Here is a 26,642-nt window from a genome sequence, read left to right as displayed (position 1 = left end):
TGACTCTGTGGTGAGCTTTCCCGTTTTGTTTTTCTGGTGACCTAAATAATTGCTCCACTGTACTATCAGCTGCGGCACAGGGGTTAGTTTCTCGAAAGCGAAATTGGTAAGGCCATTCCACACACGATTAAAAATGATGAGGTACAACATTTTAATAAGGACTTGGCTGTAAAACAGTGAACCCGTCCTGTAAAAAAAAAGCCTCCAGAGTCACAGGGAACAGCTCTTAAAACACCGGCTCTAAATGAACATACAGTAACCTCACAGTGCTTCTGTTAATACAAAGCAATGTATGAAATCTGCACATTTGAATAGAAATACAGAAACATCACATGTATGTGAGGATGACAGACACACAGTAATTCTTCCTGATCAACCACCAAAGTAAACACACTGATAATACTTGGTAGTCTATTCTCTATCAAACACACACACACACACACACACACACACACACACACACACACATATATACACAGTGGAAAAGCACACCAACAATAAAACATGCTTGAAAACATTCATTGCCCTTGGATACAGCACCAAGGACGACCTATTGATATGCAAGGTCTCATTTTAAAGAGCTCGACGTTTGACATACTGGTGTAAAAGCACGGTCGAAGTGTGCGCTCTGGCCTGCCTTTACGAGGTAATAATGTAGACTTAAGTGGAAGGAGGTAGATAGTAGGGGAAATTACATGTACGGGCATATCTGGAACATGCGTCACCTCTTGACGATATTTTAATGCCTCATTCTTTGTGTGTGTATGTGTGCATGTGGTGTATGTGGCAGATCTTAGCCAATGTGATCATCTTCACCTGCGGGAACCTGGCCGGGGCGTACCACAAACACCTGATGGACCTGGCTCTCAAACAGACCTACCAAGACACCTGCAACTGCATCAAGTCCCCCATTAAACTAGAGTTTGAGAAGCACCAACAGGTACACACACACACACACACACACACACACAAACGATAGATTTGAAAGTGTGATTATACTTATATATTTACTGTTAAATAAAATGTTTAATCTAACCAATAACAATCTTTCTAATTTCTTAGTTACAACTATACAACACATTAACATAATACTTTCTCTGTGTACTTAATACAACTACTTTTTTAGCTCTAGGAATGGCAAAGCTGGTTGGTTAGTTGGATGGATGAGTGGTTGGTTGAATGGTTAGTTGGTTTGGAGATTGGTTGATTAGTTGGTTGGTGGACGGGTTGGTTGGTTGGTAGATTGGTTTTGGTTGGTTAATTGGTTTGTTGAGCGGATGGTTGAGTGGTTGGTTTGGAGGTTGGCTGGTGGATGGGTTGGTTGGTTAGTTGATTGGTTGGTAGATTGGCTTTGGTTGGTTGGTTGGTTGGTTAATTGGTTGTTTGAGTGGTTGGTTGGTTAGTTGATTGGTTGGTAGATTGGTTTTGGTTGGTTGGTTGGTTGGTTGGTTATTTGGTTGTTTGAATTTTATTTGTAAAATGTATGACATTCCTATCAGCTTCATCTGTTTACGGTTAATTAGTAAATATTAGGATGCTAACACAATAATGGTGAACACATAACATCTAAACATACATGTTATATAAATACATATAACATATAAATACATATAACATATAAATATTGTTCATTGTATTTGCATAGCCATTGTAAGTAGCATGATGTTAGCTTGGCTCTTGACTCTTCCTGTTATTCCTCTAGAAGCCACGCACACACTGCATAAGAGCCCAAATGAAATTTAGACTTGTTTTGTTTTATTGCCAGAATATTTCACTTCTCATTTTTGTCAGGACTGAGAAGTTGGTAAGTCAGTCATGTCTAAAGAGCCATTATGCAGTGACATTTGCTTGACATTAGCGTCTTTGCCCTGACATTAGCCATTCTCTCCCCGACGAGGGAATTGACACATAAAATTACACATTAATAACTGGTGGTCCACTCAGCAGGGCTTAGATATGATTATTTTTGGACCCTGAAATATTGTCTTACTAATGGTAAAATACATGATTTATCATTAATATATCATTTTTAAAATGTATGTCTGTTGAAGTACTCCAAATTTAGTTGCAGTTTATCATCATTTACAGCATGTTATTTGTGTGATTTATTCTGCAGGTGGGCAGAACAATCATGTGTAGATGTGTGAAAAATATATTTGACTATTTAAAATGGATGTATTGCCACAGGTCAGCATACACACTTTCGGTATATGTTTGTGTGTGTGTGAGGATCCACGTAAATGCCAGTGCATAACTAACAATGCCAAATCTCATTCAAAAGCTGAACACAGATTACTTTAGTACATTAATCAAACACATGATTAATAAAAGCTACATCTCTTCAGGCCATTATACCCCCTCTGCACGCTCACAGTAGAGTGTTCATATTGCTTCAGTGCTGAATAAGTAAATAAGTGCGGGTGGTGTGGGTTTCTATTTTTAGTGCACCCCCCCTCTCCAACTCCTCTCTCAAGTTAATTTGCTGCTGTGTTTTAGGAAATGAGCCCGTGGTGTGTGAACAATGTAATGACCCTCTCTGCTGTGAGCCGCATTTATGAGTCACACCCCCTCAGGCAGCTATTCACTCTCTCTAATATGCACACACACACACACGCACATGCCCAAACACTCATGCACGCACATGCAAACCAAAATCTCCCTCAAACAAACCTCCAACCGACATGGATGGTGCTAAATTAAAACCCACAACTGACATGGTTACACAACAGCTATGGGGTGATGGATCTTGCATCACTGGTTCTCCATTTTTCTTATTCCACCATCAGATAAGTGACTGTATTGTACAATGACATGTCATGTTTATGTGTCCAGTGCTGCTCATTGTGTACTTGAATATGTCAACTCTCGGAAGACATCAGCAGCAACCATCGGACTGCGGTGTCATGACAGTCACATTTGCACAGATCTGCAGGTATACCAATAGGAAAAACAACACTACTGTATAAATAACTTATTTGTAAATCCATCTGACAAGTATGCCTCGAGTTTCTCGTGTAGGATCACAGGTGATCCACAGATTTACAGAACATGCCACGCTGCTTTTCTCTGCCTCAATCGCTCCTCTCCACTCGACTTTAGCTTCCTGTGCTCAGCGGGGAAAAATTAGCCGCAATGAACCATCATTAAGGGGTAAAAATCTATTTAGGAGGTTAAATATTAGCTGTGCCACAACAGTGGCTATATTTATACGCAGTATTAGGGAACAGAACAGAAAACCTGGTTAGATAACTCCTAATAACAAGAATGAATATTATATATTCCTTTGTTCAAATCAATCAATCAATCAATCAATCAGACTTTATTTGTATAGCACTTTTCATACAAAACATGTAACACAAAGTACCCCAACACCCACCACCCTCCACCCCACGCCATTATAAACAAAGCGCCATCTCATCATCCTACAGTGAGGACACTGGAGGCAGGTTAAAAGTGAATAAAAAATAAATGAATAAAAAAAATAGTTACGAACTTGTTGTCTGATCAGATTAGTCTTTGCCTCTAAATGTACCAGCTGTTGTGACTCAGATATGCAAACATCCTGCAGGTCTAACAGGATAAAAAACACGTTATTCTGTCACTGTTACTATATTATCATGTTAACGTGTGAATACAAACATTTTTTATGTTCCCAACATGGTGACATACTTCATTTACTTCCTACTACATCTTCGTGGCTTGACTCTGCCTCTCTCTGTCTCCAGGAGCGTTTACTGCTCTCCTTACTGCCGGCTCACATAGCCCGGGTGATGAAAGCCGAGATCATCCAGAGGCTGCAGGGACCCAACTTCGGTCGAACCGAGAGCACTAACAACTTCCACAACCTCTATGTGCAGCGGCACACCAATGTCAGGTGAGGATCCTTCTCCTTTGTCTGTGGCTCCACATAATAAAGGTTATTATTTTCTGCTGGCATCTCAGCTCTTGATTGCTCCTGCCCCGTCCTCCCCCTTGTCACTGCTCACCCCTCATCATCTTTTGTCCTCCCCCTCTCTACCTGCTCTCAGATTTGGATTGTTCTCATACTGTGTGCTACTCTCATCCCCTCTCATGTCTCCTTTTTCCACTATGCTCTCTGCATCCCATCTTCTTATTCCTTTTTTCATTGCCGTGGCCAAATTCAATTCAGAGTTAATCCACCTCCATTGTGCTCTGGGGTCACTTTGCCAAATGAAGAGGAGCCTATGTCCTCTGTTCCTCGATGGCACAATCCTCTATATTGGTGAGGTTCAAAGACACAAATCCAGGCTAACCATGAGAGCCTCTTCATAGATCGTCCTCTAAAAACCTGTTTCCTATCACACTGGAGCTTCACAGGAGAAAAAGTATCACTGTGTCCCTTTTACGTAGGCCTCAGGTGGGAGGAGGGTGTGTGCATATGTGTGTGTGTGTTCTCATGTTAATCTGCATATTACCTTTCCAATAATAACAAATTCTCACATGCTCGAGCTCACAGTGAAGAGGGGGCAATCTCCCCAGAACAAAAGAACTGACATCCAAGGACAGGTGGCATTGTGATTCTGCCGGGATCCTCCTACACTCAACACTTACAGTAGTGAAAAGTCAGACAGCAGCCACTGCCTCCACTATCCTGTCTACAGCTGTAATAATTGGTTGTTGGTGTTGAGAATCAATTGTGTCTTTTTGTGCTCATTAAAATATCATTCCTTCTCTTTGGGACATAGTCACTTCTACTAGTTAGTTGTGTAGGTTTTGCAGACTTGTCACTTCACTAACAAATATGGATTTAGATTTAGATTTAGACAGCTTTATTGTGGATAAAGGTGAGCCAAGATGACATACTGTAGGAGGAAGGAAGGGATTAAGGGTAGTTGGATGGAGGGGTAAGGGATGAGAGGAGAAATCAGGGTCATAGAAGGCTTGAGGAGTGTGGAGATAGACCGTCTCGGCGGAGGTGGGAGGAAGACAGGAAGGGAACCTGGAGAGAGTTGACAGTCTGAGTGGGAGAGCCGTCTCTTCGTCACTCTATGGATTAGAGCCACAGTGGTTTCCTCTATTTGAATGCAAGAGGGAGTGAACATATGAGGTGTGGTTAAGTACTAAAATTGGGGATGAGTTGAAGGTTTGGTCTTTGTTCCTGAACCTTGTCATACTAACTAACTAACTAACTTAAAACCTCATATTTCCGTGGAGATGGAGACATTATTTATGAAGAGCTGTTTCAAGTCTGTTTCAAAACTTCCTTTTTTATTTTTAGCAAAAATCTTGTGGTGCACTAATACTTGCTAAGAGCACCAGTTTGCAAAAAGTGGTGATGCATTTGTGGTGAAACTGTCCAACTCTGGATACAAGCAGTAGAAATAAACTTCCTCCACTGGGTTCAGACTTAGAGATAGGGTTTGGAGCTTGGTTATCCTGAGGGAGCACAGGCTCCTTTGGATGTGTTCTGGGCATGTCCGATTGGAAGAAGACCCCGGGGCAGACCCAGAACCTGCTGGAGGGACTACATAGCTCATCTTGCCTGGGAACGCCTCAGGATCCCCCAGGAGGAGCTGGAATGTGTTGCTGGGGAGAGGGATGTCATGAACACCCTGCTAAACCCGCTGCCACCGTGACCTGACACCGCTGAAAGAAAATTGATGGATGGATGAATGGACTGTCCAAACCCTGCCTAAGTTTTATTATATGACTCATACGTATTTAAAGTATAACAAACAAACCTCTGTGATAAACGCAGATGGAACTACGCCGTATAAGCTGTGCTATACTTCTTCTTGAGTTGAAGTAAAAGATCTTTTATGCACACTAAAGGTTCATTTCTCTCAAATTTTGCCAACAAATGTGTTAAAATGCATGTTAGTAAGCACTTCTTCATCCACCTGACAGGTGTGGCATATTAAGATGCTGATTCGTCAGCATGACTACGACGCACGTGTGATATGGTTCACATAAAAGTCCACTATGCATCGCGTTTTCTGCCCTGGAAGGGTACCGTAGAGGGCATTGTGTTATGTTTCATCTACCACAGAGCCATCCAAGAGGGCTGTTATGTTGTTGTTATGTTTCTTTTTTGTGAAAAAAGAAGTGCACAATACCAAAATTATATTTTTTGCCTGTAATTCTGAACAGCAATGAATGTGTTTCATCATTCAGACATGATTTAATATCTGTCGAGGCTTCTTCTGTAGTAAAATGTTTCCTCTGTTGCCCCCAACATAGACACCACCTTAGTGAAGGTGTTAAGGTGGTGCAAAAGAACACTGCATGCCAGTTAATTCAAGTTGTGTTATTTTACAAGTGAAAGAATATTAATTCTGTTATTTGTTGTTTCTTCTTGTTTTGTTTTTTTTGTGTTTTTTGCAGCATCCTGTATGCTGACATCGTGGGCTTCACCAGGCTGGCCAGTGACTGCTCCCCAGGTGAACTTGTGCACATGCTGAATGAACTCTTTGGCAAGTTTGACCAGATTGCAAAGGTAACTCAGGACAAGCCCATCTTCATTTATTGTTCAGAGAATAGCAAACACACACACATAAGCACACTTTAAGAGGGTGATCGTTCTCTCCGAAAAGATATTTCAGTTTACTTTAACAGCCCTGTAAAAGTGCTCTGTGTTTGAGAGGTGGTGATTCAGCTCTTTTGAGATGTACTGTGCTGTGTCCCTGCTCCAACCTGTACAGTATTGTACAGACTTTACCATTTAAACTATCTTAAAGAGACACTGTAGAATTGATATTTTTGTGATTTAGTGTCTGCAGTTTCAGAGTGCAATATCACTGTCGTAATGTAGTTGTAGACAGTTGTACATGTGTATTTGTTACGATTATATTACTTATGATCTAACAGCCAAACATCAAGCAAGTGCAATTGCCCAAGACATAGCAGCCAGCTAATATTACTAACTAGTCCAACAGCAAGAAGCGAAGCTTGGCGTTTGTCTTTCAACCTTTTTTTTCACCAAGCTCTCACCAACGACTTAAAATCAGTCCCACATTTACTCTCATCCAGCAGAGTCTTGCTCGGTCCCCTCCTCGTGTCTGCCGTTATGTCCATAGAAGCTCCAATTACATTGCCCATTGTCCAGCATCTGGTTCTGGAACAACAACAGCATTTGCCCCAGGCCTGAAAACCTCCTCATCCCGGTGGTCCAAAACATCTGTGGTGCCTGTAGCACCAACACTAACACTCCCCCCGGTGCTAACAGCAGCAAGAGTTGAGACAGAGCAGACAGAAGAAAACCAGAAAACATTTTCTCCATAAAATATGATCCATTTTCACTGAAATCAGTGAAACAGTTGGTGGTGTGTGACTTAGTGCTGTAAAGCGTTACATACTTCTCATGGGTGACATACCATGTCGAGAAGCTTGTGGTCTTGTTAGGTTCAGCCAGATTAGAGTAAAGCAGGAATGACATTTGGATTTAAGGGACTAATTAACTAAAAAAAAAGTGCTTTCCTCTAATTTTACCTAAAGTCTATAACAGTTGACCTTATTTAAATACTATGCATTAATTGTTTTTATTATGAAATAACCAAGAAGAGACAACACAGTCTGTTTGTGCTGTCAATCAGATGAAGCGCAGCCTTGAAATAAATGTTTTCTCTGTCCTGCGGCTAGTGTCGGCCTCTGTACCGAACTATTTCAGTGCGCCGTGCTTCTTAACAGCTGCAGGTTGTAGCTGCGTGGGCCGGTCAGAGTGTATCTCGTGGTCTCATGGGTACTCTGCTATGCAGGTCTAAACAGTTGAGTCAGGCTCTCTCAAGCTTTGTGTCCAGCAGCTCTGTGTCCTTCCGCCTGACGAGGCTGTCGTTACGTAAATCCAAACGATGAGCTGTTACACATCCCACATGTGGAATGAGAGTTAATGTGTTAGATGTGTGTGGGTGTATGATTTTGGGTCTGATGGATGTGACTGTGTGTGTGTGTGTGTGCGTGAAACATTTTGTTGATAAAATTACCAATGATCATTTTGGAAAGATTATAAAAGAGTTTGATGAGAAATGTACCTCAAGGTTCAATGTGTCTTTATTATAAGCATAAATAAACGTAACATAAATAACACAAATAAACCAGTAAAAGTACAATAAAAACATGCCACAAAACAATTTCACAGAGAAGGCCTATGACATCAGGATTAAATGAGTTTTTATATCTGTGTTACGACCCGGCTCGTTAGGTGAGCCGTAACATAGAAAGGGATAAGAAATAAAAAGAAAAATGACACTTGTTTCAGGTTCGTCCGTTTATTTTCTTACTTTAACAAAAGGTGGTGAGGGAAAATTGAACAAAAATGGCACACGAGTGCTGTTTAAAAGAACAAATAAATATAACAAAAAGAGAACTCTAACAGAGCCTATTCTATACTAAGTCACTGTGAACAAAACCAGAAACGAAAACCTCACTATTTAATCTACTTTTATCAATAACCAAAAAACAGTGAAAACAGCACCCCTAAATCTAATGAATCTAACAAAAAATCTCTTCATGAGTAATCAGTACCTAACTCAAAACTAAACCCTGCCCAATCCCAGAAAATGATTACACAGTCGGTTTTGCCTGGAGAACACAATAAACTAGCCAGCGGCTGCCGTAACATCTGTTAATCCTGCATTTTGTTATACCGTATCTCTGACCTGATGGTAGTTACACAAATAGGAGTTCAGGGGGTGACTTGTGTCAGTCAGGACTGACTGGGCTTCTTCAGGGTCCTAGTCTCGTACTGACTATATGGGAGCGTGGTGGTCAGTTTTGCCATACACCTTAACTTCATTCTGAAGTGTGTTTTTTGTTTGTTTATTGATTTTTCAGTGACATACCAGAATCAGGAGAAACATTTCGAACAGAACAAAACACACAAACACAAATTGGTCACCCAATGCTGAATAAAAGTCCAAAAATGAAGTTCACTTAAACATTCGCGGCATGTTATAAATTCACACAAAGAAATACTCACACACACAAGAAGCAGACATGAGGGTGGCTACTCTGGAATAACCATAAAAATCAATTCCTCTGTATGTGCGAAAAATGGTCCCAAAGTTTTATTAAATGTTGCAAGCGAACCATGTATTGTGCACCTAACTTTGTCCAACTTCACAAACCGAAGAATGTCCCTGATCCAAAAGGAGTGAGAGGACGGCGCAGGAGACTTCCATCTCAATAAGATCAAACATCTAGCCAATAAGGAGACAAAAGCTACTAAGTCAGCTTTATATTTAGGAAGCTTTAAAGTAGGAGGTAAAACCCTAAACAAAGCTGTATCTGCAGTCGGATCAAACTGAGTCTTTGTACAAATGGAAACTGAGTAGTGAGGGGCAAGACCGAAACATATGGACATGGGTGGCTGGAACCTCTTCTGGACATCTTGTGCAAATTGAGATTTTGGAAAGTCTAACTCGAGTGAGATGGGTACTTGTGGCTCAAAGTTCTCTCTCTCTCTCTCTGTCTCTCTCTGTCTCTCTCTCTGTCGGTCTGTTTAAGGAAAACGAGTGCATGCGAATCAAGATCCTGGGCGATTGTTACTACTGTGTGTCTGGTCTGCCTGAGTCGCTGCCTCACCACGCCAGGAACTGTGTGAAGATGGGCTTGGATATGTGTGAGGCCATCAAGTAAAAATACCAGATCTCTCTCTCTTTGTCTCTGTCTCTCACACACACACACACACACACAAACACAAACACAAACACATGCCTGTCAAACAGACTGAGCAGAAGGAACGCCAGACTTGATTTCAGCTCTGTTTGAACTCCAGAGTAAACACAATGTGAATTAAATATGATAAGCCTCCAACTGAACAAACAACACATTTTCAAACAATTGAAATGAAAAAAAAAAAAAAAAATCAGCCGTTCCCTTCTGCTCTCTGTCTTTATGTCTTTCACTCATGCACGAACACAAACACATTAGTTTTATAGACCAATATGTTTGCTGACCTTTAATCACAATCAGATTAAAGATGTCATTCGCTGTCGTCCACCTCTGACATGATGAAGCAGAGTCTGTATTTCAGTGCCACTGTGGAGGATTGAATTAAATCCCGCAGGAAACACTGAATCATTTTGACATATGTCACAAAACACAATACCGGTTACTGGCAGCACTGGCATTGTTATATAAATAGCTAAAAAACCCAGACATTATACATATTGTTTTTAAAATCACAATGTTGTGATTAACCAAGCAATAGTGCCACCATGTAACCCATCATTACATCTAAGTTTGTGTGCCGTTTAAATGAGTTTAAACAAGAATATGAGATAATATGAGATACACTTCAAGAGGTGTATCCCGATACAATAAGTTTGTCACATTTTTCAGCTTTAGAGGTTTTCATAGTTAAAGTTTTGACAAAAGTTTTGACCTCTTTCGCTTCCCGACTAATCTAAAAATTGGCAAAGACGTGGATCATCTGCGGACCTGAGGCGGGCTGAATGAAGCCTGGATGCTCAAACAAGCCACCTGTAACCACACCCACCTGTCAATCAAAGCAGCCACGCTGTTAATCATACATAACTTGAAGCCATAACATAATTTGAATAGGTGAGTACAGTACAGTTGCCATGAATGGGGAAATTAGCTATAGAGACCAAAAATGTTTTTTGTACCAGGCTTTTTTATTTTTTATTTTTTATTCCTGCTGTGAAGGTGGACATAAACATGGGGGCTTATGGAGATTGACTCCATTCTGTAGCCAGCCTCAAGTGACTGTTTGAGGAACTGCAGCTTTTGGCACTTCTGCATTAGCTTCACTTCACATCCACAGAGGTTGCCGCTTGGCTAGATCATCTACATCCAAACTCCAGCTCTGTGCTGCTTTAAAGATGAATTCTTCTGCTCTGTGCTTTCCACAGGAAGGTCCGAGATGCCACTGGCGTCGATATCAACATGCGTGTGGGTGTTCATTCTGGGAATGTCCTGTGTGGTGTGATTGGCCTCCGGAAGTGGCAGTATGACGTGTGGTCGCATGACGTAACGCTAGCCAATCATATGGAGGCAGGAGGCGTGCCAGGGTAAGATATAACCCATACGTCAAAGGATGTTTCACCTTATATCACTGAGGTTGCTGTGCTGCTTTGCAAGTTCTTGTAATTATTGTGTGGTTTGCAAAGAAGAGGGATGTACCTGCAAGGCTGCCAGTTTTAGTTTGTAATCCAGGCTGGAAGTCATGCTTTGGGAACTGGCTTACACTTTCTGCTCTCCCAGTGATTAATGTTCAGTTGCACTTTAGCAAGTCAGTGAATTCCCATCTGCTCCATTGCAGTTTCATGTGGCCTAAAGTAGAAGTGAACAAGTCCCAGTAGCCAGCACTACCAAAGTATCATTATCTTGAGTTTCAGCGGCTGTATTAGAGGCTTTTTCACACTTAAGAGAATAATGCTCAATACGTGTGTTGTTGCTCTTTTCGTTTTTTAACTGCAGAAATGTTCAGCCTGAAATATCACAGACTAAATGAACCTAAAAAATAAATATTCATATCAGTGTCAGTGTCTAAAATCAATGTTGGCTCAACCCCAGTAAGCCACCTTCTTAAAAACCCCAAAAATGAAGATACACCTGAGGGAACAACATATTGATGTGTTGCAGCAGCTCCAACAAACAAAATCAACACAAATATTTTTATGTAAGCGTACGGTATGAATCACTTTGTCCCATTACCAACTTGTTTTACGTCAGGAAATTAACATGTTTATAGACTGACATGGAACGCTGGGATGTATCTGTTCTAATTCTTCCCCGTTCTAAACATTTTAAACAATTATAGCCATCTCATTTGACCAATCAGCTCCATATTTGTTATGTGACCATTAGGTCTAACACTGTAACAAGCATTCGGAAAATTGGAAAATTGGCCTGGTGGTTATGTGTATGCTACACAGAAAATAAGCTCTCCAGTGTCACCACACACTGTCTCACCGGATTGCTAATGGTTTGTGTCCTCTTATGCCCCCTGAAAGGTATCCAAAAAATACATATTTCTATCTCCATGCCTCTGTTTTCAAGAGTAACAAACAAATCCTGCAAAAAAAGAGAATTGCAGGTTTGTGTAGTTGTAGAGCTGGAGAGTAAATCATTTGTTTGATAGACCTGTTGATAGCACAGTGACACAAGCTCTTAACCTCTCATCATCCGTCCTCTTATCCCTTCCTGTCTCATTTCCAGGAGGGTCCACATCTCTTCAGTGACGTTGGAGCACTTGAAGGGCTCATATAAAGTGGAGCCTGGAGACGGGCAGAGCCGAGATTCCTACCTGAAAGAACACGGCGTGGTCACCTTTTTAGTCATCAACCCCAAGGTCAGAGACACAATCACTTGCATGGTTTTATGCATGCATAGTTGAATAGGTTACTCTAACACAAGAAAGAGCAGAGGATGTGGGTGATTGTCACATATAGGGTAAAAATAAACACTGTTTCTCTGGCTACACAGTTTTCAGCCTCGTTAGTACTGTTGATCCAGACTGAAATATCTCTGCAGCTGTTGTTTGGATTGTCATGAACTGTTCTACAGACATTCACGGTCCCCAGATGATGGAGCCTACTATGGTAATCCCCTGATTTTTTCATGTACAGTAGCACCACCATTAGTTTGACATTTGTGGTCGAGCAACAAAGACAGTGAATGAGAGTGAGGGAGCGCTGGCATCGCTAAAGCCGGGTTAATCAGTGAAATAAAAAGTTATTTCCTGATTGTTTCACAGCAATTAGTGTACATTCAGCACAAATAGACATACCCTCAGCAGCCCCCTCTAACCCAACACATTGCCACACAACACTGTGAAAGAGCCTGATCCTTTCTAAACTGTGATACCTTTAATTTGAACAATTTGGTTTCAAATGAAATACCTGCAAAATATGAAGCATCCCAATCAGCCTAAACTGTACATTGTTTGTTCTTAGTGCTAATAAGCAAACATGGGAAACACCTGCTAAACATCAGCATGTTATCACTGTCACTGTTATAATGCTGACATTAGAGATTAACTGAAAAGACCACTGTGTCTATGTACAGCCCACTAACAGTAAAAATAATGAAGAGCCACTGTGAAGCTTACAAGGACATTACCCTGTACACATCATTTATGATCCAGTTTGAATATTCACATACAGTAGTATTTTCAGTCTGCAGCAGCGGTACCTGCTTCATGTCATGATGATATAATGATGCTAAAATATGAGGGTCTATTTTCAGCACCGCTGCTTTGCAAACATTTCAAATGTGGAGGTTACACAAAAAAATCCCACGCCACAGTTTCATCCTGCCAGGAGCACAGCAGGCAGCTAAACCATTCTGACAATGTCAAGTATAGGGAAATAATATTAGTGCGCCATGAACCAATGACAGTATGTTATCAAATGAACAACACCGGCGTTCAGTCAATCTCTCTACTCAGAGAAGATCCCTTCTTACTGCTTGAGGCGATGTGAGTGGCCTGGGACATGAGTGCAGCTCCTCCTGTCAAACCAGGTCATAAGGGGCCACTTAAGGACATTTAAGAGATCTGCCTCTTCTGTGAACTTCTCTGCCGAGAACATCTCTATATAGAGTATGTTGTTGGCATCCAGACTGCGCTCAGTGTTTTTGGCTTGGCAAATGAAAAACCGCGCTTAACAGTCCTCTGCCTCCTTAATCCCTCCATAGTTTGGCTAAGATGCACCCACCTCCTTAAATATCTGCAGTAAGACCTTCCTTTTTTTTTCCTCCTTCAGGCGTCCTGTGTTCGCTTTCTGCTTGCTTCATAGACCTCGGGGTTTGCATCTCTCTCCCGGAGAATTAAGGGCTTTACAGTGCATCTTCTGTGACACAAAAAGCCACAGCCTCTTTTCAGCATCGATTCCTCTAAATCTGGGTCTTGGGATCCATTTCCTCTTCTTGTTTTCATCTTCTTAATCCTCTCCAAAGAGCTTGACCAAGGATTGGTAGCTTAAAGTAATCACATCACTTTGAACACTCTGTAGCAGCGTATCACAGTGGGTGGTGCAAGAAAAACACAAAAGAGTTCACCTAGGCTTTTTAGAAGTTCCTAAATGATGGAGCGTGTTTTCTTGTGATTATCATCTGTCCAAAAGAACAGCTCACTTGTCTGTGCTGACATTTTCTGTCCTACAAACGTGCCATATATCACATATCAGAGGGCAACACGTTCCCACAAGCTATTGTTGTAACTCTGCCAGATCTGAAGAAGCGGTTATTTGGGCAATCATACAAGCTGCATGTTATCAGCTGCCTGTTTAATAGCACTCTCTATTCACCACAGTGCATTAGTGCATTTAATGGGAGATTGGCACTCACCCTGTTTACATGTTTTTCAACTTGCCTTTTTTCAGATTTTTCTGGCATCCCCCTTATAAAAGCAGAGTAGCAACACTTGAGTAGAGAGATCTGATTTATTCTGGGTAATATGTACTGTGTTAACTTGTCCATTTACAATATTATATTATGATATAACAATTAGATCCAACCAAGTTATCTGATTGAATAATAGAGTGCTGAGATAGCAGTCATCATTTGTCTTAGATTGCAACAAACTTTGCACCACAAAGATGAACATATTTCTACAAGTAATTTAATAATTGGAATACGATCAGCTGATAATAAACCTGATCTGTCACTGTCAGTAATCAAGACACAACCATTAATCAACTGACAGCAGTCAACGTCAGCGTACAAAATGTTAATATGTTGATTGGCAACTGTGCAGTCCCAGTGCAGTTTGTGTTATTCGTGTTGGCATAGCCAAATAAATGATTACATAAACAACAGAACTGTTGTATAAAAGCAATATCCCACACGAAGTCGTGACATTATGCTGAATATCAGCATGTGGCCACAGGGTGAATCATACCTGCACTGATATTGAGTATAACATCACTCCCTCTCATGTGACATTGCTTTATTATCTCGTTCAAAATATCAACAGAATATGACAAGATGCTACTCTACCCCATGTTTACTGTATTGGAAATAGCTTTTCAATATCCTATCAGATATTGGAAAACGGCTGTAGGTGCTCAGTGACATTTTCAAGAATCCCCGGAACAGATCAATGCTAAATATGGAGGAGGAGGTGGAGATCATCTCCACTGTCATTGTCAGTGATTGTCAATACACCTTGTGGACAGTGTCTATTCCAAATGTTACATGCTCATGCTATGTGGCTTGTTTGGTTAGTCACGATACCTGAAACAAATCAAGAGTATTATGTGACAAACCCCTCTAGATTTTACCCACTCCATTTTCTCCATAAATGTAAAAAAAAAAAAAAAAAAAACATTCATGGCTCAGTGTGGGGCAATGTTTCTGTCAGCAGTAAAGTGGTGTGTTGTTTGTCAGAGAGGAGCACTCAGCATTCATGCCAAAATAAAAGGAGAACTGCATCATTCTCTAAAAGTGGTTTAAGTAGCTCAAAACATTGACTGGCAGGTCACAGATGTCAAGAGCTGTCAATTGACAACTGTCTCCAAAGTGCCACAGTCCTTTTTTAGTTTACACCCACTGACTGTGAGCGTGAACTGTTCAGCTTGGTCAGTAATAAAAATTTGTACAGTTAATATAATGTTAACTTACATGGTCTCGCTTTCTCTCTATGGCTTATCTTTTATTAGCAACCGGTGTTTTATAATCACTGTGAGGTTGACTGTTTTGGAGGTTGAGTTTGTGTTGAATGACTACCAACAACGTAAGCGGACTCTTTATGTTTGATGTGTTTAAGGGAACAGTTTGTGCCTCATTGGTTTTCTGTGTTATCTGCTATGCGTAGTGTATCATCACTTGTTCTGTTGCTCTTATAATGCTGATTCAGCCTCAGTACAGTTGTCATGAACGGGGGAAATTAGCTATAGAGACCAAAGGCTGTAAACATGTTTATTTCTGCTGTGACATTCGACATTTTAACATAGGGACTTATGGAGACTGACTTGTTCTGTAGCCAGCCTCAAGTGGACATTCAGGGAACTGCAGTGGCTTCACTTCATGGATGTATAGTTGTGACATCACAACCTCGCAGAAGTTCTGAATATGGGCTGTGTACATGTCACTGTGCATTGAGCATTTTGATACTCTCACAGTATTATAATAATAATAAACCTGTTTTAAAAGCGTTCACCATGAGAGGAAATAATTTACAACTGTCTGGTATGGTATGACACGTAATTGTGACCAAAGTGGACGATGTTCTTTAAAATCTACATACAGTCTCTTACTCTTATGTGTCCTTCTCTGTTCTTGTTGGTTTTCTCAGACTGAGAGGCACAGCCCTCTGCTGGGTGTGCGCTCTCGTCCCTCTCTGGACGGTGGGAAGATGAGGGCGTCTGTCAGAATGACCCGATATCTGGAGTCCTGGGGCGCCGCCAAACCCTTCGCCAACCTCCACCATCGAGACAGCATGACTACAGACAATGGCAAGATCAACACAACTGTAAGTTTGTCTGTCTTTCAAACACACATACACACACACACACACACACACACACACACACAAACACATAGATGCAGATCAATCATTGGTAGATGAATGGTCTGATTTCTGTTTCAGGACGTTCCAATGGGGCAGTATCACTTCCACAGACGAGAAAGGTTCATTTATAATCTTGACACATTTCATCACTCACATGTCTTTTTTTATTCTCTTCTGAAGTTTAAATCTATTCTCCCCTCACCTTCATTCCAGGTCCAAATCTCAAAGGAGGCGGTTTGAGGAGGAACTCAATGAGCGAATGATTCGCACCATCGACGGCATCAACTCGCAGAAGTAAGCATCGTGTCTGCTGCACAAATTTCTGCATTATGCTTTACACTCACATGCACATGTCACTTCAGATAACGGCCTTTCTGGTAGTAGGTAAAACATCAAATCAAAAGAAGCATCTTAAGGAGTTCTCTGTTTAAGATACTGTTATTATTATATACTGAATCATAATGACCTCCCACTTAATTTTCTAAGTTACACCACTTATTGGACAAGAGTCTTTAAGTGCTGACACACATTGTAACAAACGTTGCACTGTAAAGATGAACTTTTGCACAAATAACATTTCACTTAAACTATGAATGGTCATCATCATCCAACTGCTCAGCATTTTAAATGTATTTTGACCTCAAAAGAGTCAGAATGAATCCATCTGTTTTGTTATTAATGAAACAAGAAAAAGCTCTCTGGCTTCATTCACTGAAAAAATGTGTTGCTGTGTTTGCCCATTTCAGAAAATCGTAGCTAAGTTAATAAGTAATAAAGACCAAAAACAGCATTGAATTCGTTCATTTAGTATTCAGCTCATTACAGCATCGTGAAGAGTTACAGAATAGTTTTCAGATACCACAAAATTCAAAGTCTGGTCCCTCTTTGTTTTTTTGAATGTGGGTGTTTCATTTGTGTCTCCAGACAGTGGCTGAAGTCTGAAGACATCCAGAGGATCTCATTGTTCTTTCACAACAAAGCTCTGGAAAAAGAGGTAGGCAAATGAATACAAACCAGCACCCTCAGCATCCTGCATTGTTCACCAGGGAAACACATCAATAAGTTGTTTAGTTGTTAGAGAAGCAGACGTCATTATAGAGGCTGCATGTACAACCATATAGTCTTCTATATTTCTTTCACTTACAACATTTTTTTGCCTTATCTTCTCTCAACAGTACAGATCCACAACATTACCAGCCTTCAAGTACTATGTCACCTGCGCCTGCCTCATATTCTGCTGTATATTCATAGTGCAAATCCTCGTCTTGCCCAAGTAAGTCTGCATCCCTTCACAGCATTTACAGTACGCATTGCCCGTAGCATCGGTAAACTCCAGCTGTGGCAGCGGGCTGGTGTGAAAAAGCCATTTGACGCCAGCTGTCTCGTCAACAAGCCTCCGCCGAAATGAAAGAGACAGGAGGGCACGAGGCAGAATGCTAAAAAGCAGATCAAGATGAAAGGGCACCATGTCTGGTAGTGATTATAGATCAGGTGAATCAAAGTGTGGTGTCTCTTTTTAATGGCGAGGAGAGGAATTCACAGTCATGCTAATTTACTGCCTCTGGGAGCCAAAGGTGTAATTCAGCTTCTGAGAAGCCATTGATTGCCTAATTCACATTTCTCTCTCTGACTCTCTCACACACACTCTCTCTTCATCTTTGCTCTGTTTGTCGCAGCATCGCCCTGCACATTTAGACATGACATCATCTGTTTTATGGCCGAGATCTTTAAATCAGCCGAACTGTGTTCCCCCCCTTCTTAGTAAAGTGATATATTAATGTAAATGCATTGTGAAGCACATACAATGTGCTACTGTGCAATCCACTGTAATGCTTACTTAATGTAAATGAATTGCAGGTCTGAGGGAAAATACATTTATTTATTGCCCTGGATGGCACTGCAGAGGGGCAAGCAGTGTTAGAGTAATGTGTGTCTGTGTGTGTGTTGCAGAACTGCTGTGCTGGGGATCTCCTTTGGCCTGGCATTCCTGCTGTTGGCTTTGATCCTGCTCCTTTGCTTCGCTGGTCACATTCTGGTGGGTTTGTATGGATTTATCAGTGGATACACACACTCATACACACAACTGTATGCACAAATGTTTGAGACAAAAATATAAAAGTACCTTTTCTTTTTCCTTTGTATATAAATTCAGTGGTCTTCGTCTGTACGCTGACGACACCGTCATGTTCATACAGGTTGATATCATTAACAAATACTATCTCCTGAGAGTTGCCTGCATTGATAAAAATATATATGCCTTCCCAGTTTCCAACAGCCAAACTGAACCACGTCTTGATGATATATCTTAAGATATTTTAGAGAAGAAATTGGTCTTTGCTCTTTCATGTCTGCCAAGTTACGCCAGCCACGACTCTGTGAGGAACATGATACTACACTCTTGATGCTCTCTCTGTAGCCTAGTAACTGTTAGCTCCTCCATCTTATTTGGGAAAGATCTTATGCTCCCCCACGATAACAGATGGTACACATGGTTTGTACCGTCTCTTCTGTAGATCCAGCTCTGCATCCCCATCTTCTTCTAGCGCAAACAGCTGTTTTGGAGTGTAAAAACAAGAGAGTCGTGGCTTTTTTGGGTCACTCAATGTATCAAAAAGTATGTATTTAAAGTACTAAAAACATAGAGAAGTGGTCAGAGATACTGTAACTGTTGGTGGGGACCAAAACATAGCAGCAGATCCTTTAAGTCCTGTAAGTTATGATGTGGGGCCTTCATGGATCGGACTTGTTTGTCCATCACATCCCACAGATGCTCGATTCGAGTGAGATCTTCGGAGGCCAAGTCAACACCTTAAACTCACTGTTGTGTTCCTTAAACCATCCCTGACCCATTAATGCTTTGTGGCACGGCACATTATCCTGCGATACACTGTACGTTCTGACACCTTTCTATCAGAACCAGCATTATTTTTCTTTGGCAATATCAGCTACAGTAGCTCAGACTACACATACCAGGCTTCACTCCCCACATGCATCATTTGGCCAGTGACCCTGTTGCCGGTTCACCGCTTTTCCTTCCTTGGACCACTTTTGAAAGGTACTGACCACCACAGACCCGTAACATCCCACAAGAGGTACAATTTTAGAGACACTCTGACCCGGTCATCTAGCCCTTGTCAAAATCACTCAAATCCTTGCCCATTTTTCCTGCTTCTGACACACTGACTTCGACTCTCTTGATGCTTACTTACATTTCACCCACTGACAGGTGCTATGTAACGAGCTAATCAGTGTTTTTCACTTCACTTGGTCATAATGTTATGGCTGATCAGTGTATTTCTTGTAGAAACTATACATATAAAATAAAATTTAGTATCTTTGTATTTATAGCATTAATCAGCATCTGACCTTTAATGTTCCAGAACATGATTTTATTCATTCTCTCCCACTTTGGTCTTTTATGACTGGAAATCATGGAGCCAATTGTAAGCAGCTCACAACATCCCCTCTGGACATGTTTAAGTGCTGTACCATCACAAGATAAAATATTGACCTTTCATAAATTATATGGCCGTTAAGTTTTTATGTTCAACTTTAAAGCTGCTGTAAAAAAAAAAAAAGGAAATGTTGAATAATCTAATTTTGCATTTCTCGTCTCAATCTTCTTCTATATTCTACATTCTGCTGACATTTCATCCGTTATTGATGTGGTAATAGTCTCACCTGTTTGTGATTTGGCTTCCATCTGTGGCTTAAGTATAAAGATGTGTCATTTCACATTGTGTCTAGTTTCACGTGGACTCTCCATGCCCAAAACATTGTCATGCAGCGAGTGTGGTAATTCAGTTCATTCCTTTTCTTTCATGTGAATGAATCTTTTTACACCCATCGACTAGGCGTGCAATAGACCACGATCCATCCTTTATGTGTGAAAGGAATTTATTCCCAAGATACAACCTAACAAGATAGAGAGCTCCATTTAATAACGAACAAAGGTCAAAAGAAAAAGATCTATTGAAAAACTATTTGGATCGAGATTCTTCACGTCAGAGTCAATACTCACCTTCTGCGTGTTCTTTATAACACACAAGCACATCATTTTTTTTTCTCCAACTATTTGAAATATAAAGCTGTAACTGTTTTATCTATAACTGCATTTAGTTGCAGCTGTTTGGACACTATATCAGCCGCAGCCATTTGAGCTGAATTTTATTCTCCTTCGTGCGATAGTTCATCCATCAATTTGCAGCCGTTTGTTTGTTTTCCAGCACAAGTGGAGGGGTTGGGTGTTATTTACAAGCTTCTGAAGCAAAGCTACCTGTCACAAATGTTTTATGGACAATCAATAACTGATTTTTCACCCTAAGAGTACCCTTTTCCTTCTTCTTGCTTCTCAAGAGAGTATTATCACCTAGTAAGTGGGTCACTTATGATTAATGTACCTGCTTTTATACAACAAGAACACAAGAGGGGGAGAGCTCATATTTGATGGGTTCGTACTAACGACGCTAAACAATAAAATTTGAAGTGGTCACTGGTGAAAGAGCACTAAATTGACGAACGAGAGGCCGCTATGTGTGTGTGTGTACTTCAGCTCCATGCGCTAGTAGGTTATTGTTAATGAAGCATATTATGTGCTCTGTTCATCTGTGAAAGAGTGCATTACGTGGCTATTGTGATCAAACGCATTTCTTGGAAAAAAGTCCTTTCAAGTGAAATGAGCTCAGCTAAGAAGAAAGCACCAGCAGACAGATAATCTGTTAAACCTCGAGAAAGAGAGAGATGTAAAACATACACCGTGTGCTGTTAAACAGGAAACAAAAGGCATTTTATGTCCTCATGAATCCTCACTCAATTTGGAAAAACAAATATTCACTTTTTTCTCATCTGGATAGTGTCACAAAACCAAGGAGTCAGTCCAGCTAATACTCAAGTATGAGCATGGTGTCCTAAGAGGTGAGAAACAAGAAGCTAACACTCATTTATATATATCAGAAAAGAAACAGGAAGGGACATAATGCTTTTCAAAAAGTAAGTAAAAGTAATTTCACGTCTCCAGATGATTTTTAATGAAACGCCTCCATTTTTGGCATGTATGCGACAGATGAGCCTCAGTCCCATAATTTCAGGCTTTGAATTCATTTGCTGAGATGTAGTGAGATCGAATAAGGCCTGAGCTGCAAAAATAACCCATGTGATTTGCCCTGATTGTGATTGCCTGGTGATCAGTATCTTCATTTGAGTCACAAGAGAGACCACAACGTCCCCAGAGGAGTGTTATTTTCTAGAATGAGCAGAAAGAGATTTCACTACAATATTTTTTTTTTGTCTATCTCTCCTTCAGCAGGGAAGGAAGGGGTCCTTCTGCTCTCTAACCTGGTTCCCCACGTCCTCCAGCATCATCGTCACCAATAATCCCTGGCTGCGATTGGTCCTCACCATGGCGACCACTGCGCTCATACTGGTGATGGCCGTGTTCAACATGGTGAGAAACCATTTACAGGTTAAGAAATCGTGGACGACTCATTTGTGATTGTTTAATTTAATTTAGGTCACACTGGGGAGGAAATGCAGGCAATAAGATAGTGTAGCAGGTGAAGAAGCACCTTTAAAATGACCTTTAAACCTCCTGAGATACTGTTCATGCTCAACATTTACACCAGCACGTGGCTCTCTTGGTTAAATGTGTATTCAATTCATTGCTACAGTGTGATTATGACGCCAAGAGTGACACTTTCAATGACGTGCACACCTGCTAAATACAGCACTTGTGCATTATGCAATATAAAAGTTGCTTAAGCCTTCAAAATTAATCATATTGTCTCACAATAAGGCATTAAAAGTATGATGTCATACTTTGCAAGGTTGTGCGTCACTATCGTTTATAATTGCTGTACAAATTTAGCATGAAACACAAAGTCTTATGACTGTTGCTCTCTGTTTGCGCCATGGGTGTCACAGTAAAATAATGATTTAGTGCTTGTTAGGTGTCCTGCCAAACAGCAGAGTATGTTCTCACAGGGCTTGTTTATGTAATTTGTGTTGCCTGTTTCCTACTGCTTGTCAACTTTCTTCAACTAATGACGATGTGAGTAGTTTGTGTATTACGTGTGTGATAGTAATGGATTCACATGTATGATGGACTGTGAGACTCTAAACAATCAGGTTAGGTGACATCAAATCAGGTGACAGAGAGAGAAAAAAGAACAGTGAACAGATTTTTAACATTTTTGCGTTTGAATCCAAATTGTAAGAGCCACTTACTTTTATTTGGTAATAATATTGTTATGACATGTTATTTATGTTCTGGAATTATTTATGTGCAAGTACAATGTATGTATGTTTACCCGTGGATCGTATTGATGCAGGAAAGTTTTGAGCGCCTGTGGCCACAGAGAAATGTGTAGATAAGCATGATAATACAATATGCTGAGTCATGGATCGACTAGTTTTTGAACCATGTAATCATGTAAACTATGTGAAGGACAGTATCGAGTGGGTAATAGATGAAAAATAGATGTTTATTGAACATTTTTTTCCTTTTAACAAACAAAGCAAGTAAAGTACAAAACAAACAAACAAACAAACAAAGGCAGTATTAAAGGGGAGGACTTTGTATGAATAAAGAGACAGCAGGGGAACACAACTCCAATCAGGGCCAGTATCAGAGTTTCTACTTCACTATAAGCGGTACAAATAAACACACAAAAACAAATTAAACAGTGACAAAGAGGGTGGATACCATGATACACATAAAAAAAGTATAAGAAATTATACAGTAGAATACAGATCCATTAGAGACAGCGTCTGAACAGTACAGCATACAATGTTAGTTGTTAATATTTAATAAATCATCAGTCAGGTTTTCTTTCCTCGCTGCATCATTCACAGGAATACTGGATAAAGTTCATTGTCACATAAAACATAATTTAATAGTTTTAGTCAGATTGGTAAACTTAGTAACTTCAAATCTTTACATCGTAAACATAATTTAAATGGGTCACCTTTTTTGTCCCCCATCGTTTGTTTTCTTTGTTAGTTTTTCGCGGAGGATCCTGGAGGATCCACAGAGGACGTCCTGACAACTTCCCAGCCTGAAGTCCTGATAACTACTCCGCCTGTGATTCTAAGTAATGACAGCTCGTTGGAGGAAAACGCGGGAGAAAACAAGTTTTATCTGCCAGTAAGTTCAATAGAGGGATGGTCAACAGCATGAGATGGACAGAAGGTGAATATGTAATCAAATTAGTGACCATGAGTATCCAAAGAAAGCTTTCTTTGCTAAAGCCTACAGCCTACGTCACAACACCCACATTCAGACTCAAACATTTTCTTCTTTAACTTTAAATAGACTTTTATATATTTTGCTCACATGTTGGTGTGACCACAGGATCGAAACCCGCTGCCTGCAGCCATTTGCTGTAGCAACGTTCCTCTTTGCTCACTGTCATGTCTCTTTACCATAAAAGAAAAAACATTCAAAGAAAACAGCCATGTGATTTTTTTCCCCCAAGTTTCACAAGGAAACTTTTGTATAGCTGTTTCAAATCTATTAAGATGAGAACATAGTTTCACATCAAAGACAAAAAGATAATTTATGTCAGGCTGTATTCAATGTCCTGTTTATTCTTTATGAGCGCACGCAGGCCTTACAGAATTTTCTGTAGAAGATTCTTTGGTGGTTACATAAACAAAACATCTTTGTTGTATAAGAATATTCTCATTTCAGTATGTGTTTTATAAGACACATGTCTCTTACTCTATTCCTGTGTCCAGTACTTCATCTACTGCTGTATACTGGGCCTGGTGTCGTGCTCAGTGTTCCTGAGGATCAACTACGAGCTGAAAATGGTGGTGATGCTGGTTGCCGTGGTGATCTACAACATTATCATCCTCCAGACACACGCCTCCCTGCTGGATGGATTTAACAAAGCCCTGTACCCCACTGCGACACTTGATAGGTACCCGTAAACTCTACACACACACACTCTCCTCTCTACTCTAGGCAGTAATGAAACAATTATTAGGCCCACTTAAGGTCAATGCTGTCTGTTAGAAACTCTCTGCCCCCCTCTGACCCTGCAGCCTGCTTGCATCAGTTGAGCAGAGCCCATTAAAATGTCTAATGAGACTGGAGCCTGGTCTTGGGGGGAAATAGTATTGCTGAGGTAGCATGTGACTGTCGATCAAGTGTAACCCGTGGAGAGGAGGGCGATGAGTGGCAGAATGAGATACAGCAGTTTGTGTTGATGGATTTGACTGACAGCTGGAGTCTCACCGCTGAGAAATCCCATTATGGAAAAATTTTTCAGAGCACCGAGAAGAAAACTTTCCCATATTTCTGTCCTGGTTTCTCTTTCCTGATTTGACTTCATTAACATGAAGAGTATATTGTTGTTGTTTCCAAAGACTGGGACATATAAATAAAAATAACAGGGAACCAGGACTGCCTATTAAATCTGTTTTGTTTCACAACAACACTCTGAAAAATATATTGGTGTGGCAATAGGTTGTATATGGGTTCATCCTCTAATGTGCCATTGACAGTATAAAGAATGGACAGCGTACTGTATGTGTGACAACACCTATATTTTTTTTAGAGTATGGTGGCTCTGGCCACTGCCATTTTGGTAGCCTTCTAAAAATCAAAGACATGGATCATCAGTGGGCCAAATAACACCTGCGTGCTCAAACGAGCCATCTGTAACGACACCACCTGTCAAACAAAGTGGCCCCGTGCAATTAATTATGCATAACTTTAAGCCTTAATATAAACAGGTGAGGTCTATAAAAAATGAGATTCAGTGCAGTTGTTGTGAACAGGTCAAATAGAAACCAAACCTGTTTTTTGTACCAGGCTGTAAACATGTTTATTTCTGCTGTGAAGTTGGACATTTTAACATGGGGGCTTATGGAGATTGACTCGTTCTGTAGCCAACCTCTAGTGGCCGTTCAAGGAACTGCAGTTTTTGGCACTGCTTGATGTCAAACACATGATCTATTTATTCAGTGCAAAATTAATAAAAACCAAGGATATTATGAGCTGAATCTTACGGTATTAAAGGAGAACACCTCGTTTTGTACATGCACATCAATAAACAGAGACAGGTAACTATGAAAACATATAAAAGGCGCATACCAGAGATTTCTCATGAAATCATAGTTACTGTGAATGTGTTTTTCCTAAAATCTAGGGAGGATTCTCTTCTTTTGAATACAGTACAGAGCAGCAGAGACTTGTGATGTCTGCTTCAGTGTTCATGGTAATGACGCTCAGCCTGTAGAACGAATACACATTATTACCGCACAATACGCTAATAAAATCAGATATGATGAGTCTAAATTGATTTTCATAATGAGTATTAAAATTAATTGAAAATGAAAAGCTGTCAGGAGGGCTGGAAAAACTACATAATTGGCAGTAATGTAATAAGTTCACAGATAATAACAATAATAATACAAGATACAACAGTACCACATTGAGCTAATGAGTATTTATGGGACCATGATGGTATAAACTCAAAATAAGTAATCTCAAAATAACTTTTAGACAACAAAGGCCCAGAGGGATGAGATATATCAGGTGACACAGACAATACTTGGATTTGTTGATTATACAATCTCACCAGGCGTTCACACCAGACAGCCAACATGTGATAATTGTATTCTCTCTCTCTCTGTGTGCAGACCAGGAGTGCTGAAGGATCTAAAGACGATGGGCTCCGTGTCTCTTTTCATCTTCTTCATCACACTACTGGTGTTAGCCAGGCAGGTCAGTAGTCTATTTAAACTAAACTTCTAAATCTGTCTTAAATTGTAATGAACGTTGCACCGGCATATATGAACATTTTGTCCACAAATAACATTTGACTTAAACAATGGATGATCGTCAGAAGAGGATGAAGGGAAGGAAGGAAACCTGGATACTTCAGCGCATTCATTCACTACAGTTAAACCCATCTTATTAGACCATTCAGCACTGTAGCAGAATCTTGTTTTACTTTCATTAGACTTGATACGAGTGCCTTTGAAATGATCTTCACTCCTCCCCAGAACAACATTTGGAAGCCTGCGTTCAAACATTTGGCTCAATTTTCTCACCAGTCATAATATTCTTGTTCAGATGGACGTTTTATAGCAGTGGAGCAGTCAGCCTGGCCCACCGCCTCCATCTCCTCTGTGTCCACCACCCTCACTTCATATGAGAGCTAAACTCAGCTGACACAGATTTGGTGTGCATGTTTTATCT

The 26,642-nt window shown here is 40.5% G+C and overlaps 1 protein-coding gene across 4 annotated transcripts in view; it reads left to right on the top strand.

The window, feature by feature from the left end:
• The window catches only part of adcy2b (adenylate cyclase 2b (brain)), a 45,377-nt gene that overhangs the window by 13,000 nt on the left and 5,735 nt on the right, over positions 1 to 26,642 (top strand). For 3 of the 4 annotated variants that reach the window (XM_010752822.3, XM_027287413.1, XM_027287415.1), the window contains 16 exons: positions 791 to 940; positions 3,726 to 3,874; positions 6,346 to 6,457; positions 9,463 to 9,590; positions 10,833 to 10,991; positions 12,142 to 12,274; positions 16,220 to 16,396; positions 16,514 to 16,554; positions 16,649 to 16,729; positions 17,360 to 17,429; positions 17,611 to 17,708; positions 18,386 to 18,470; positions 21,738 to 21,878; positions 23,433 to 23,576; positions 24,170 to 24,354; positions 26,081 to 26,165. In XM_010752822.3, coding sequence (XP_010751124.3) covers positions 791 to 940; positions 3,726 to 3,874; positions 6,346 to 6,457; positions 9,463 to 9,590; positions 10,833 to 10,991; positions 12,142 to 12,274; positions 16,220 to 16,396; positions 16,514 to 16,554; positions 16,649 to 16,729; positions 17,360 to 17,429; positions 17,611 to 17,708; positions 18,386 to 18,470; positions 21,738 to 21,878; positions 23,433 to 23,576; positions 24,170 to 24,354; positions 26,081 to 26,165 — 1,938 coding nt within the window. The remainder of the gene's footprint in view (positions 1 to 790; positions 941 to 3,725; positions 3,875 to 6,345; positions 6,458 to 9,462; positions 9,591 to 10,832; positions 10,992 to 12,141; positions 12,275 to 16,219; positions 16,397 to 16,513; positions 16,555 to 16,648; positions 16,730 to 17,359; positions 17,430 to 17,610; positions 17,709 to 18,385; positions 18,471 to 21,737; positions 21,879 to 23,432; positions 23,577 to 24,169; positions 24,355 to 26,080; positions 26,166 to 26,642) is intronic. The other variant, XM_019275598.2, reaches the window with a different exon arrangement.

The sequence above is a fragment of the Larimichthys crocea genome, chromosome XIII (genome assembly GCF_000972845.2).
Source record: "Larimichthys crocea isolate SSNF chromosome XIII, L_crocea_2.0, whole genome shotgun sequence".
Taxonomy (NCBI): domain Eukaryota; kingdom Metazoa; phylum Chordata; class Actinopteri; family Sciaenidae; genus Larimichthys; species Larimichthys crocea.
This window is presented reverse-complemented; position numbering and strand designations above follow the sequence as displayed.